The sequence below is a fragment of the Miniopterus natalensis genome, chromosome 14 (genome assembly GCF_054644295.1).
Source record: "Miniopterus natalensis isolate mMinNat1 chromosome 14, mMinNat1.hap1, whole genome shotgun sequence".
Lineage (NCBI taxonomy): Eukaryota > Metazoa > Chordata > Mammalia > Chiroptera > Miniopteridae > Miniopterus > Miniopterus natalensis.
The window spans coordinates 43,583,762-43,600,063 of NC_142094.1; the positions used below are offsets into that span (position 1 = coordinate 43,583,762).

The 16,302-nt window shown below is 44.4% G+C and overlaps 1 protein-coding gene across 1 annotated transcript in view; it reads right to left on the bottom strand.

Annotated features, from left to right (window-relative positions):
* Nucleotides 1-1,043: 1,043 nt before the first annotated feature.
* ARMH3 (armadillo like helical domain containing 3) overlaps nt 1,044-16,302 on the bottom strand; it is a 129,160-nt gene continuing 113,901 nt past the window's right edge. The window contains exons 24-25 of the mRNA XM_016219937.2: nt 4,416-4,532; nt 1,044-1,914 (exon numbers count right to left, since the gene is read on the bottom strand). Coding sequence (XP_016075423.1) covers nt 1,822-1,914; nt 4,416-4,532 — 210 coding nt within the window. The 3' untranslated portion in view covers nt 1,044-1,821. The remainder of the gene's footprint in view (nt 1,915-4,415; nt 4,533-16,302) is intronic.

Sequence of the window (16,302 nt, forward strand, 5' to 3'; positions counted from 1 at the left end):
GGACTTTCTTCTCCCTCCTTCCACACACTAGGCAAGGGAGGCTGCACCTCTCTGAACTGCATTTGCTTCCTCTGTGGCCAGGAGATGCCAGAGAGTCTATAAGGACAGGCAGGGGCCCCCTCGCCGGACGGGACCAGCACCTGGAAGATTACCTTAACTCTGTCTTTGAAAAATGAGTTCTGGGTATGAGATTAAGAAAAAAGACACTAAAAAGAATGTCCCATACAAATCAATTTTTAATCATTTCAGTTTGCTACCGGCTTCCAGCTCCCGTTCCTCTAGGGTTTACCACTGTGGAAAACACTAAATGCCCCAGGTTGAGCTATCTGTCTAGTGATCAGAGGTGACCCAGCTGCTCATCTCTTAACCTACATCTGTCCATGGCAGCATGTTGGTGGATAATCTGGTACCAGTGCATATCTGCTCAATGTTGGAGCCAGAACCCTGGTTCCAAGGGGGGCAAGTATCCCTCCCTTGAAGCTTAAGTGGAACAGTAGTCAGGGAGGTACCTGACTTGCTCTCACTGCTGGATTCCTATATTTACTCCCAGACTCTTCCTGTGCTGCTTGTTCCCTGCCATCCTGAGGCTTTAGAAAGTGTTTTAGAATGGGAGGATCTCAGAGCAGCAGCTACTTAGGAGGCTCCTGTAGGGTAGGGAAAGCCTACAGTAGTCCCATGGAGGCTGTCCAGAGGAGGAATCACATTTCAGATTCTCAAATGTCAGGAGACTTGCCTGTGGCTCCACCCAGAATACGGGTAGACAGAATGGCCTCTCTCTGATGCTCACTAGCCTCTCAGACGGAGGGTATTCTGCCCCCAGCAGGTTCTCTCCTTCCCGGGCACCAAACCACAGTAGGAACAGATTCCTCTCCAGAGGAAATTCTCAGGCAGGCTGGATGTAAACAACAGCCGGCAACCGGGTGAGGGGGTGGAACCCGTGGAGGGGAGCTTAGCAGAGGCAGGAGAGGCTCCCAGAGGAGGGGGTGGCTAGGGAGTTGGGGAAGCTGCTGGAAAGGGAACCAGCAAAGTAGGCACCTGAGGGCTCCAGAAAACCTGTCAATGTTTATTTCACACAAACACCCTAAAGACACTTTAAACCAGATTCAAACTGAAAAGCTAAAGTTGTGACCCTACAGTGCTGATGAGTCAATGGGTTGGAAGGTAGGGGAAAGGTAACAGGTACTCCTGGTACCAAGAATTAAATCTAGAAAGTGGTGGCTGGACAGCAGAACACTGGGTGGATTCTAATCTTCAGTCTCCCAGAGAAGTCAGCTCTGGATTTAGAAAATAAAAAAAGGTACTCCATTCCTACCCTACACTAAGCCTGAGCTAAGAGTCCTAATGACTGGACAGAGTGAGACAGATTTCAAGTCCAGCTGAGCCCCAGGCCAAAGGAAGCAGAATTAGTTCCACCTACATCTGAGAGTTGTGTTTTCAGAAGCCTAGGAGAGCCATTGATCCTCAGGGTGTTGGCGTCACCCTAAGGCTTGCCCCAAAAGCGCCTGGAAATTAGTGAGTAGCCACAACTTGTAATCGCAATTGGAAATGTGAGAGGATGTCCAGGGAGCCCACCCTGGACATCCCTACATTCTTGAAGGTTTCTCTCTGTGCCCACCCATCCCTCCCCAAATAAGATTATCCCTGGCTTGCCCCTCCTGGCCCCTGCTGTCCAAGCTCCACTGAATTGCGGCCTTCCCCGAGAGAACTCGGGGTCTGTGTTGTTCTCCAATATTCGGGACAGCTCCCTCTCCCCTTACTCCCCCTCCAGCCCAGAAGCCTCATGGATAAGGGCAGTCAGTGGCTGCTCAGATTGGCGTGGCCTCAGGAGATAGTGGAGAATTCCTTGAGCAGGACTTCCTGGCTGAGTGTGTGGAAGGCCAAGTTTCTTCGGACATTGGTGCTAATGGATCGAACCTGGGAAAGGGTGGGGGAAGGGAGGAGGACACAGGCAGAGAGAAAAGAGGAGAGAGTTGTTACAAACAGTAGAGGGCAGTCTTGAGACACAAGGCCAAGATTCAGTGCTAGAAGTTTCTCTCTGGAAATAAACCTTAACAGCTATCATCCCTGCAGGCAAATGAGCAAACAGTTCGGTGACAGTGGGAAGAAAAGAAGAGAGACTGAGAGACAGAAACTATGATGGATATACAAGAAGAGGATCTGAGCATCTGATGAGGTAGAAGCAAGCACAGATAAGGGAGGAGGGCAGGGCAGGCCTTTGGTCCTGCACAAGGGTGCCTGGTCTGGTCAGGGGTCTGATGGAGAAGGAGAAACTGATGTTAGTGGACTCACGCTCTGGAGCTATCTCCCTTCAGATGCATTTCTAGTCTCCTCACTTTCCCTTTGTATTTATCTACTTTTTTGGGTTGGAAAGAAAGTTTAGAGATGCAGCTGTTGTCTGGTATAGATGGCAGGAGTATGATCCAAGGAGGACAATTACCAGAATCAGGTCATACAACTAGTGAGTCCCAGGCCTGGGGCAGGGCCCAGTTTTCTTTTTTAAAATTTCTTTCTTTTTTTTTTTTTTTTAATCTTTATTGATTTCAGAGAGAGGAAGGGAGAGGGAGAGATAGAAACATCAATGATGAGAGTCATTGATCGGCTGCCTCCTGCATGCCCCTGACTGGGGATCAAGCCTGTAACTGGGGCATGTGCCCTGTCTGGGAATTGAACTGCGATCTTCTGGATCCTAGGTCGATGCTCAACCGCTAAGCCACACCCAGTCAGGCAGGGCCCAGATTTCTTAATTCCTTAATTTCTTAGTCCAACACTCTTTCCATACCACAAATACGCCTCCCCACATTATATGGGATATAACCCTGCTGTGTCCCTCTTGCTCATCTCACATGTTTTCTACCCACAGACCCAGAACCTTGCAGGAAGTGGTTCCTGTGTTAGCAGGGGAAAAGATCTATGGAGAAGGGGTCAGAGGGCCAAGCTCCCTACTCTGAGTGCATTCTAAGAGGAATCCAGCAGACTCTGGAAGGAGATTCGTTCAAAGGAGATAGAGGTGAATGTTGTATGAGAGAAAAGGGGATGGAGGAGGAAGGAGAAAAAGAGTATGTATCTATCTGTGCTAGGCTCCAAGGTCCAGGGAGTTTTCCTTCAATTTCTGCTTTGCTATGGGAAAGTTAATGAAGTCCTCAGGCTGGTGCAGAGGAAGGGGGGCATGGTGAACAGCAGGCAGCTCAAGCTCATTAGCTCCAAAACCAACCAGACCATCTTTGCTTCCCTATGCCAGAGGTACAGATATACGGTAGCAGCTAGTGTCAAAGAGCCTTGAGACAGAGCTCTTCTAATGCTCTCCTCCACGACTATCCTCATCTCCCAATAACTTAGTCTCTTTGTTAAGTCTTGCCCCCAGTAATTCCCCCACATCGCTTTAAAGACTTGCCAACCACCCCATAAAAATAATTTGCTATCTCCTTACACTAAAGGCTTCCCTTTTCCCAATTAACTCAACCCAGAATATGTCTTCCTCACCCTGGGGAAGTCCAAAATCCCAGGAATGTCATGTCAGGGTCAGAGTTGAGCTGTGTTTAGCACAAGACAAATGAGATAAAATCCAGCACCTTCATCTTGGACTCAGCAGAGAGTAGTAAAAGCTGGGCTGATGCAATTTCTGCCCAGCAGTGGGGGGTCTGGGGACATGGGAAGTAGGTACAGAGGCCTGTGTGTCCTGGTCTCAGCCCCTAGCCAGGATGTTCATGAACAATCAGGCAGGCGGAGTGGCAGGACTACAGGGAGGCCGAGCTTTTTCTGAAAGTAGCTCTGAGCACAGGAGAGGGACCCTCAATAGGGAGACTCCAAGTCTGTGAAGAGATGCTGACTGGGAGGTGGAGTAGGAGGCAGGGCAAATGCTCACTGGCTCCAGGTGGTCAAGGGTGGAGGCTGCAGGAAGCTGAGTGATTTGAAAGTGGGAGTGGGGACAGAAAGTGAAGACTGGAGAACTAGACTGGGGGGGGGGGCACTCAGAGGAGGAGCCAGTTAGGAATTTAGGAAGTGACTGCGTAAGAAGGAGAAGAATCAATTACTCTCATTAGATGCTCTGAAGACAGGAGAAGGAGTAATGAGCCAGAGCTGCCACTGGGAACACACATTAAACCCCTGGCCCAGCTGGAGCTGTGCAAGCACTGTCTCTATGGCTGCAGAAGAGAGGTGGGCAATGCTGTCTCAGGCTTCTCACACTTCCCAATCTGGCACCAGTACCCTGGGGAATATCTTCTCCCACTGCCTGGTCCCACACTGCTTTGGGAGAGAAGTTGCATACCCAATCCCAGCAGACCCCTCAAGTCTTATTTCATCAGCCTTTGGCAAATTGCAGTTGTTCCCTAGATGCTCACCTGCACAGTAGGACCCAGTGGCTGGGAAATGGCCCCCAAAAGACACAGGTAGAGATGGAGGTGGGGCAGACTTACCAGCTCTTTGAAGAAGGCAGCTTCCTTGTGCTGCTCCGAATAGCGCTCATACTGGTCCAGGCCATCCTGCAGCTTCAGTGTGAGTGTGTCATAGTTGGCTCGCACTACCTCCAGCACCTGGGGGAGGTCAAGGGCCAGGCAGGGTTTAGTGCAGGCAAATCCTAGGACACTTGGCCCGATGCATGCCCCTCCTGCACTGCTCACTACTTATTACCACCCACCCACCCCCAAACTCCCCAGTCCACAGGGAGCAATTCCTCAGGATTCTGGGATCACTTTCTAATCTCTCCCATTCCCCACTTTTCCTGACTAGTCCAGCCTGGCCACCAAGGCTGTTTACTCTGGGTATTGTTAAAGAGCATGAGAAGAGGTGACAGAATAGTGAGCATCTAAGGCTCACTGATGTCCCCATACCATAAATGTATTCTCAGCCATATCCTGTAGCTTTCTCTGGCCAGGTTGTCACAGTTGCTCAGTAAGACTTTGTCAATGTCTCCTTCCTTTTTCCTTTTTGGGAACCACATTTCTTTAGTCCTGGGATGTTCCTCAGCACCATCTGCCACTTGTTTTCATCTCTCAATGCCAACTCAGTCTTTCCATCGCCTGGATTGAACCTTTGGGTATCCCAGCCTTGGGGTGTAGGGAACACTTTCTAGACTATGCTAGAGGTAACATCATCTTTTGTTCTGAAGAGGGGGTCTCTCCCCCACCATGCTTCCCTCTGACTTTCTATGGTGGGGATTCAGACCTCCACTGACTCCAGGAACCTTGGATCTCTGTGGTTTCAAAAGGAAGGGGCTATCATAGCTGGTCCTGATGTAACCTCAGTTTATAAGACCATGAATTAAAAGCAAGGACAATTAGGAAGAGAGTCACTACATCAAGTTAGAAGAGATGAACTGGGCAGAAAGGAGAGACCAGGAGAGGGAATAACTGTTCATTCTGATAAACTGGGTGACAGCTATTGTGCAACGTGATCTGACCTGGGAGGGAAGTCCATGATGCTACAGAGAGCTCCCAGCTCAGCGGGTAGCTTAGGAGAATGAGTAGTGAGGGAGGCTTAGCTCTAACAACAGATAGGGGGTGCGGGAGTAAGCGAGACTCAGGGCTGGTCAGAGGGATTGAGGATGAACTACGGAGGGGTGCAAAGGTGCCTCTGGCCTGTTCTCAGCAATCCAGTCTTGTGCCAGAGCGGATTTCACTTGGTAGCAAACATTTCTGCCTACCAAGAATTCCTGAGTAGAGCCCCCAGGGTGTGGCTCAGCGGTTGAGCATTGACCTGGGATCCAGGAGATCGCGGTTCAATTCCCGGTCAGGGCACATGCCCGGGTTGTGGGCTCCATCCCTAGTCGGGGGCCTGCAGGAGGCAGCCAATGAATGACTCTCTCGTCATTGAGGTTTCTATCTCTCTCTCTCCCTCTCCTTTCCTCTCTCTGAAATCAATAAAGATGTATTAAAAAAAAAAAAAAAAAAGAATTCCTGAGTAGAGAATATGGATAGAGAAGAGGGAAGGCTGTGTCCCCGAGTTTGGGGGTGAAGGACAGCTAGGGCAGAAGTCTGGCCCAGGCTCTGGGTTCACTACCTCCAGACCCCAAGCTCCTCAAGGTGACTTTGCCTGACTATGTATCCCAAGACTCCAGTATGGGCTGGCTCCCTTGCTTCAAATTTTATTTGAAAGCTCTGTTAGCAGGAGGATGAGTACCCAGCAATGACACACAAAGTAACCTCATTCTCTTATATACCTGGGCTGTGCTCGTGGCTGGAAGACCTACAGCCAAAGTCATCGCTCAGAAGTGAATGGCTCAGGTCCAGAAAAAGGCAAAACTCCACCAAGATGGAACCAGCCTCCAGAAGCCAGACAGAATAGAATACACGCCTTCCCAAACCCTAAACAATGGGCAGCACAGGCAATGTCTATGACCCAGCAACGTGGGCTCAGCCTTCCCTGAGGAGTGTCAGGTACCAAAAGACAAATACCACGCTAAGGCCAATTTCTGAGAAGAAGGTACAGCATGTAAAGAGATGCTACATCCCAAGAGCCTCAGGCCTCCGGCAAGGCTGCCTTGATTACCCGGGCTTTCTTTTCTTGCCAGGGCAGAATGGAATCTAAGATCTCACTCAGAACAGGGATTTTTCCTTTCCCAGTAAAGTTGGCTTTTGCCAGAACAGCTTCATTTGTTCATTTCTTGCAGGGAGATGAAAGCAAAGAAGGCCCCTGAGCTACCAGCTCCTTGGAAGAAAACCACAGGCCTTGCTGGACTTAGTGTATGATCTCGGCTCTCCCTGTCCAGGCTTTACTTCCTTTTGCCCTCTTTTACCCAGGGGAAAGTTACCCTTCAGTTCACCCAGCCTCTGCCATCTCCTGCCCTCATCATTTCTCTCTTTTTTCCCATTGCTTTTTCAGAGAGAGCGGAAAGGAGAAAGAGAAAAATTGATATTAGAGAGACACATTGAGTGGTTGCCTCCTGCTTGCACCCCAACCGGGGCCGAGACTGCAACAGAGGTACATGCCCTTGGCTGGATTTGAACCTGGGACCTTTCAGTCCATGGGCCAACACTCTAACCACTGAGTGAAACCAGCTAGGGCTCATCACTTCTCTTAAATTCCTAAAAGAAGAAGGCATTCTAAGCTCAGGTCAGGGCTCTAGCCCATTTGAAACTTTGGAGCATGAGGTACTTTTCTAGTTTGAGACTTTGCTTTCTGTAGCTTTAGACTTTAGGAACATGTCCCATTTGGCCTCACACTCAACACTGGCGTGGGACGTAGCAAGGGCAGCACTTAGAGGGCAACCGCCCAGAGCCCTTGTGTCTAAATGGCCTTAAGTTTTACCATAATTTTCAGCCTCAGTCTCTGGCTTTCTGGTCCCACCTAGGCTGAGATCCCTCCTAATCCACCTTCCAAGTACAAGTCTACCTTCTTTCATCAGCTGTTGGGCTTGTAGTCTTCCTAAAACCATGCTCACCACCTCAGCTCAAGGTAGTTCTAAAGTTAGTAAATCACCTATAAGCCACATGCTCTCTAAGGAGTCCATACCCACCCTCCACCCCCATGACCCTCACCATAAAGAAACTTGGGTCTTGGCAAGGGGCCTGATAGAACGGAACTGGGAGTCCCACTCTTACTATGGGATCTCAGGCAAGTCACTTAGCCTTAGCTCTTCTCTCTATAAGATGGAACTTGAATTCATTTTCCCAAAATGACATGGGAATAAAAGTTTTGAGTCCCTGAAAGTAACATACAATTAATGGAAACATTATCATCCCAATGACTAAACAGCTACCTGGAGAGCTCTTGGGACTCAAGAGGAACTGTCTTCACAGCTCATTTCAAACTATCTCAAAGATCTCATGTATACAGATTATTTTTCACCACAAAGGAACCACTTCTGGATTTAAGTGGAAGACAGAAATGGCCTCAGTTTAGGGAAGAACAAACTGGGGGTGGGGGGTGAACCTAAACCCTTCCCCTCCCCTGAGGTCTCTTGAGGGGAAGGGCCTGACATAGGCCTTGAGGCCAAAGAGACCTGAATTTTGGTCCCATGGACCACTAATTAGCTATGTAAACATATATGCATTATTTAAGGTCTTTAAGCCTCAGTTTTCTTGTTTTTTTAAAATATCTTTATTGATTTCAGAGAAAGGAAAGGAGAGAGAGAGAGAGAGAGAGAGAGAGAGAGAAACATCAATGATGAGTCACTGATCGAGCCCGCAACCCAGGCATGTGCCCCGACCGGGAATCGAACCCCGATCGCCTGGATCCCACGTCAATGCTCAACCACAGAGCCACACCCGGCCAGGCAAGTCTCAGTTTTCTTATCTATAAAATGGGGGTAACACTATTTATCTTATAAGGCTGATGTGAGAATGGAATGAGATGACTGTCCAATGTGTGGCACATAATGAACAGTCAATAAATGATTACTAATTTTATGATGAAAGTTTCTTTCTGGTGACAATGAGCATTTGGTAGTTCTGTTTATCCCCAGATAGTTTTAACCATAAAGCCTGAAACTAGAGTCTTGCACATCTTCATTCAGGCTATGGCAGATTCTGGTGAGGAGAAAACCTAATTTCTCTGTTCAATATGAAAGCAGGTTTCCATAATGACCCGACTGTCCTGAGTTAACTGGCAATGTATCAGCCAGAAATCAGAGAATAGGCAGTGCCTACCCACTGCCAACTTTACCACTCTTGGTAGTACAGGAATACAGGTTATACTGAAGAAAAACTGAGCAGAGACACCCACAGAGGCCAGCCTTGCATCATATAGGTTCTGAGGCTTTTGGTGACATCAGGATCAGGAAGGAGAGAGGTTCCAGTGCGTGAAGTTAGTTCAAAATTGCTGACGAGGTTTCAGACACACTCATACCCTCCCCCTAGCATACAAAAATAGACATTCCCCACAGACTATTCACTAGCCTGTGCCCTTTTTTTTTTTGACAAAGCCTTCAAAATGGGAAATAACTTCTACCCTGAAGATAGCAGCGAAGGAGAATAGTCAACTGGGGAAAGTTCCTGGCAATGGCTATCCAACCTTGATGTCAGAGGGCTTTTCCCTGTGCCCAAAAAGTTGCTTAGTCTCAAATCGCTGTTGGACTGAATTCCCAGCAGAGTGAGAATTAGGGGACAACTAAGTAAAAGCATGTGACCTGACAGCAAGTTTGTGTTCATTACCTTCTTCACAGCTTGAACACACCTCACAAGGGCATTTCAGAATGGATCAAACCTGATTTTTAAGAAATTAGCCCTGCCGGGCGTGGCTCAGCAGTTAAGTGTCGGCCTAGGATCCAGGCGATCCGGGTTCGATTCCCGGTCAGGGCACATGCCCGGGTTGCGGGCTTGATCAATGACTCTCTCCTCATTGATGTTTCTGTCTCTCTCTCTCCCTCTCCTTTCCTCTCTCTGAAATCAATAAAGATATATTTAAAAAAGAAAGAAATTAACACTATGGATTGTATATTTTGGGAGTAAAGTAACATTCTTTCCTATCCTTTCAACCTTTAGCTCATCCTTTTTATAGGACTTATTTTCAGCATCAAGGCTAAGCCTGAACAATCTGCCCTTGAGGTGGAGCCTAAACTGTCAATGCCGGAGTCACAGACCTGTCAGAGGTAATGGCCCTCCCTACAGCTGTTGTCTCAGGGGCCCTGCTCGCTGACGGAGAATCTTGCCCTCAGAATTAGCTGACACAGTCATGTAAAGTGGAGGAGGTAGTAGACAAAATAGAAGAGACCTTAGATTTCTTCATTGTCCCTGTCTTAAAAGGTGTGGCGTGACTACAACCTGGCTGCCCATTCACTGGTTAGTTTTGCAGCTGACTCCAAACCACACTTAGTGCTACTGGCTCAACCCTATTTGTGTGCTTACATCTGTGGATATGCTTTTCATGGTGGTTTATCTTGATTTCCTGTTTTGCTTGTTAGCTCCTTAAAGGCAGGACTTGGCTCTGAGGGTTTCCGAAACAAACCTATCAGAGTGTTGAAACAGTGCTGGGTGTACTGTGATTGCCTAACTCTGATTTCATTGTGTGACCTTGATGAGAGATTCCTTTCCTTTTTGGTTGGGCCTGAGAGTTACTAAATTAGTCCACAAGCATGTTGAATGTTTACTGTTTCTTAGGACTCTGTTAGGCTGTTGTGGAAAATCTATAATGTAACAGTGGGTCTCTTTCTTCAAGCTGTGGCACAATTTCAGTGAGGAAATCAATAGTAGTAGCATTTTTGCTCCTCCAGGAGAGGGCCTGCCACTCTGCCTGTCTACACCTGCTAATGTATAAACTTGAAAGCAGTGTGTTCTTTCCTCCACAGTAAATCCCTCATTGGTGAGCCTGTAGAGCACAGGTCTCTTCCAGAAAGTCAGGGAGGGGGGCATTTGCTCATTTATGGCAGGAGTTGGAATTTCAGGTCCTAGAAAGTTATTCATGGAGTCATATTAAAATGAAAGAGAATAAAAACAGCTAATAATAACACACTTTCTGTGTGTTAAGCAGTATGTTTGGCACTTTATATACATCGTCTTATTTAACTCTCACTACCAGCCCTATAGGATAAACATTATTATTCCCATTTTATAGATGAGTAAACTGAGGCTCACCCAGCTCCACCCTGCTAGTAAGTGGTGGAGCTAAGATATGAGTTCAGGAAGGCTGACTCTAGAGCCATGCCCTTAACTATGTTATCTTAAAAATTATTAGCTACTGGTTGAAACTCTTTTTCAGGATCCAGGCACAACTAGACCCAGTAGTGATCTACCAAGTCTTTACTTGGAGAACATCTTTGTAGTGCTTCTTCTTTTGTTTTTGAATCCTTACCCAAGGATATACCTTTCAATGATTCTAGAGAGAGAAAGGGAGAGGGAAAGGGACAGAAGTAGGGAGAGAGAGAAACATTGATGTGAGAAACATGAATTTGTTGCTTTTCATGCGCACCCCGACTAAGGATTGAATCTGCAACCTGGGCATGTGCCCTGACCAGAAATCAAACCTGCGACCCTCTGGCGCTCCAGCTGACTGTAACCAATTGAGTCACACTGGCCAGGACTGCAGTGCTTCTTGTTTAACTTTAACTAGTCCTGAATTTGGAAGAATATGGATTATGGAGGAAGAAGAATTGGCTTTTCGCTTCTGTCATCAGAATTTCCCTTCCAAGTTAATACCTGACCATTTAACTTAATTGTGAGAATGCCACTGACAGCCTGTCCTTAGACTGGTGAAATTACAAGGTTAGGGACAGACCTTTATTTGCTTCTGGGAGAAAAGAGAATTATTCCTCATTGGAGATCCATAACCAGTTCTAGGGAAGGTCTGGTTTTGGCAAAGTAAAGGAAGGTGGGAGGCTAGATTAGGTCCCTTCAGAGAAAATAAAAGATCAGAGCTCCAATTTCGCTTAGTCTCTTGCCAATATTAGAGAGTATTTCAGTGTTAGAGAGAAGGGAGTTAGGTAATGCCCCGAGTAGGTCATTCTCATTTTTATAGAAAAAATGATCTTCCTTTGAGTTTGAGGAAGTTTACTGGGTAGAAGGATAAAGATTTCAGTATTCCTGGCTGAAAAGGTATATCTGACTTCTGTTGTTCCTCCACGGATGATAAGAGGGAGATCTCGGTCTGCATTTACCATAAAAACTGCTTGAAGCTACTTGGATCTTCTCCTCTCTGGCAGTCCCATTTGCCACTGAACATTCTTGAAGGACTACTCAGTTCAACACTATTTCTTTTAGAGATGGATATTATGCTAGAGCAACAAACAGTTTAGAGGGATGGCATGGAGAGCAAACCTGATAAATCACACTTTGGTTCTATGAGCACAAGGACAGTTTTGTCCCAAATCTGGAATCACTGAGAGGGACGAACTTCACTCCCCAACAATTTTCTATGGAACAAAATCTTTCATTATTTTTTTCATTATCAGCCTGCAGAATAAGCAGCACCCCCTCAGCTCCCTCTAACTGATGGGAGAGAGAAGCAAAGGCAATGTCTATACTTATGCCTGGTGATGCTCGTTTGTGGATTCAGAGATTGATCTCTCAAGCTATCCTTTTCTGCTTTGCAGAAGAAATGGGGCCTAACATCATAATCTCTAGTGAATAAATATCTGAAATAGATCATATGGCCAGAGGCACAGTGGGAGAGATAGGTGGAGATTATCATGAAAAATCCTTTAAAAAGCCTTCATCTTCTTCCTTCCTTTAAACTACTATATCTATTTCAAATCATCCAGAGATTAATTTTTCTATGATTAGGGATTTGGCTGGATTAAAGTAGAAGAGCACAGAAGTGGGAACAGAGTAGTTACAGTCTCTTTTGGAGAATGGAAAGTTGGCTCTGCCCTAGCCAGTTTGGTTCAGTGGTTAGAGTGTCGGCCTGCAGACTGAAGTGTCCACGGTTCGATTGCAGCCAGGGGCACATACCTCAGTTGCAGACTTAATCTCCAGCCCTAGTTGGGGTGAGTATGGGAGGCAACCAATCGATGTGTCTCTCTCACATTGATGTTTCTCTCTCTCTCTCTCCCTTCCTTTCTCTCTGAAAAGCAATGGAAAAAATGTCCTTGGGTGAAGATTGAAAAAAAAAAAAGGCAGAGATTATTAAACTGGATATAAAATCACAATCAACTAAAATATAAAGACAGCTATGTTGAAAGTTAAAAAAAAATAAAAATATGTTATAAAACACTAATTGAAAGAAAGTAGATTTGCTATATTAATATCTGACAAAGGAGACTTCAAAACAAGGAATTTATCATGAATAAAGAGTGAAATTTCATAATGATAAAGGGGATTGTTCATTAATGAGATGGTTCTATTTTGTATGTATACCTAATAACACAGCTTCAAAATTCTGAATGAATCAAAAGTGACAGAACTGAAAGAAGAAATAGAAAAGTCTATTACAGTTGTAGGTTTCAATACTTCTCTCAGTAACTGATAAAACAAGTAGAGAGAAAGTCAGTACATATAGAAGACTTAAACAACATTATCAACCAACTTGATCTAAAGGCATATATGTAGAAAACTCTACTCAACAACAGCAGAATACGTATTTCTTTAAAATGCCCATAGAACATTCAACAAGACAGACTATATCCTGGACCATAAAACAAATCTCAATAAATTTAAAAGAGCTGAAAATGTATATTTTCAGTCTACCAGGGAATTAAATAAAAAATTAGTAACAGAAATTTGTCTGGAAAATCCCCAAATAACGAAAACAAAACAACATACTTCTAAATATCACAAAAGAAATGAGAAAATATTTTTGAACTGAATGAAAATGAAAACAGGGCATACCAAAATTTATGGGATGTTGCTAACATGGAGATTTTATAGCACTAAATTTTTATATTAGAAAATATGAATTCAAAACAATGAACTAAGTTTCCATCTAAAAAATTAGAAAAAGAGCAAATTAAACTAAAGCAAATAGAAGGAAATAACAGATAATCATATAAATCAATAAAATAGGAAACAGAAAAACAAAAGAAAATCAATGAAACTAAAAGCTGATTCTTTGAAAGTACTAATAAAATTGATAAACCTCTAGCCAGAATGATCAGAAACCAAACAGAAAACACACACATTATCTATATCATAAATGATAAATCCTATAGGCATTTAAGGGGTGGGGAAGAGTGTTACGAACAACTTATGCCGTTAAATTCAACAACCTGTATGAATGAATAAACTTTCTCAAAGTACAGTTTTAGGCTCAAGAACAAGTATGATATCTGGAAGCCCTCACCGCAGCACTCAGATAAGAAGAAATAAAAGGCATCCAAATTGTAGAGTAAGAAGTGAAACTGTCATTATTCACAAATGACATGCTACTGTATACAGAAAACCCTGAAGAATCCACCAAAAAACTGCTACAACTGCTAAATGAATCCAGTAAAATAGCAGAATACAAACAATTCCATTTACAATTACATTAAAAAAACACCAACAAACCTACGCCTTGGCAGGTGTGGCTCAATTGGCTGGAGTGTTTTCCCATACACCAAAAGGTGCTGGGTACGATTTCCGGCTGGGGCGCATGCAGGAGGCAACCAATCGACATTTCTCTCTCACATTAATGTTTCACACTCTCTCTCTCTCCCTCTCTCTTCCTCTTAAAAAAAAAAAAAAAATTTTTTTTTTTTTTTTTTTAAATATATCTTTATTGATTTCAGAGAGAGGAAAGGAGAGGAAGAGAGAGATAGAAACATCAATGATGAGAGAGTCATTGGTTGGCTGCAGCCCACAACCTGGGCATGTGCCCTGACCGGGAATCGAACCCTGATCGCCTGGATCCTAGGTCGACACTTAACCGCTGAGCCACGCCTGGCCGGGCAAAAAAAAAAAAATTTTTTTAAATGGGGAGAGGACCCGATCAGACACTTTTCCCAAGAAGACATACAAATAGCCAACAAATATATGAAAAGATGCTCAACATCACTAATAGAGAAATGCAAATCAAAACTACAATGAAATACCACCTCACATCTGTTAGAATGGCTATTATCAAGACAAGTAATAAGTGTTAGAGAGGTTGTGGAGAAAAACCACTGCTGGTGGGAATGTAAACTGGTACAGCCACTATGGAAAATAGTATGGAGGTTCCTCAAAAAATTAAGAATAGAGTTACCATATGACCCAGCAATCCCTCTTCTGGGTATCTACCCCAAAATTTGAGAACATTTATTTGCGAAGATATGTGCACCCCTATGTTCACTGCAGCATTATTCACAATGGCCAAGACATGGAAACAACCAAAGTGTCCTGCAGTAGAGGACTGGATAAAGAAGATGTGGTGCATATATACAATGGAGTACTACTCAGCCATCAGAAAAGATGAAATACTGCCATTTCCAACAACACCGATGGACCTTGAGAATATTATGCTAAGTGAAATAAGTCAATCAGAAAAAGCTAAGAACCACATGACTTCACTCATATGTGGGATATAAAACTGATTCTCATAGACACAGACAATGGCACATGCCCGGGATGCAGGCTTGATCCCCGGTCGGGGGCGTGCAGGAGGCAGCCGATCAATGATGACTCTCTCATCATTTATGTTTCTATCTCTCTCTTCCTCTCTCTTCCTCTCTCTGAAATCAATAAAGATATATTAAAAATAATAATAAGTCCAGCAAATCATACTACTCAAAAAAAAAAAGTATGGCCATAGCAGTAAGCTTATGTCTTTTTTTGGTCTTACTACTTCATTTTTGGTTGGGGCAAGAATGATTCAGACTTTGATGTATCAGTCACTCTAAGCAAGGAGTACTCCGTGTTTCAATAATGTCAAGGATTCCCCTCATTGTACTCCTTCCTTCCACTTCTCCACCACTGGCATTCTTCCCTGACAAATTGAATGGATTCTGGGTAGCAATCAATAATGTTTGGAATAATTTTCAGCTCGGCACTAGCCACATGAGGTTTTTTAAGTGGGTACACTTAACCTGGACTTTCTGACAAGCTCAACCATTTGACAAGCTTAGAGACTTACACCACAGACATCTAATGATGATTCTGCTTTTGCCTTTTTAATGAAACTGAGGCAGGGATAAAATATATGAGATGATCATGGCTCCCCATGTGGAAACTCACTCCAAATAAGGGTCATTAGCTAACCTTGTACAGATTTAGAAGGCGGCAGTACTTCACCACAGTACAAGGAGAACAGGGAGGTTTATTTGCCTTTCTCAGGATTGTAAAGGGTCGGGTGGGCTGCTGCAAGCATGCCAAGTACATCTCCGAGAGGTCTACTAGGCAGCAGACAGGCAAAGGTCTAAGCAAGAAAGCAGCAGTCCTGATTCTTATACTGCAAAGTCGTCAAGGATGGGCAGGTACGATTTTTGTATTTTTATAGCCCCAGGCTTGGCACACAGCAGATATTTCTGTACTTTTGCACAGAAAAGAATAAAATCTAGGAACATGAAGCTAGGGCACCCATTATTTCTTGTCTTATTGCACTAAACAAGGAAACCCAGAAGCAGAGAATTCTCAGATCAAAACAGGTTCTGAGAGATTCCTTGGGAAGCAAGAATTGGTTCTTTTCAGAACACTTTAGCTCAAAGTGGTTGAAAAAAAGAAAACAAGCCAATAGCACAGGAATTAGAACAAATAGCAACCTGATAACAAAATCATAGACTTCATTGAGTGAGCATCCCTTCCTCCACTGGGTGCTTACAGTGACTTTCTGTCCAAGATAACCTGCATATCTTTCCAGGGCACAATTATCCCATATATTTGTTGGAAACAAGGATCTCAAAGATGGACACAAAATTAAGCTAAAAAAGATAATACCTTTTAAAAGGTAACTGTTTCTTCCATACAGGCACCCTGCATATAACATGCAGAAGTTTTTTTTCCATTTCTATTTTCATCTCATATTCTTCAGGACCAAACACAA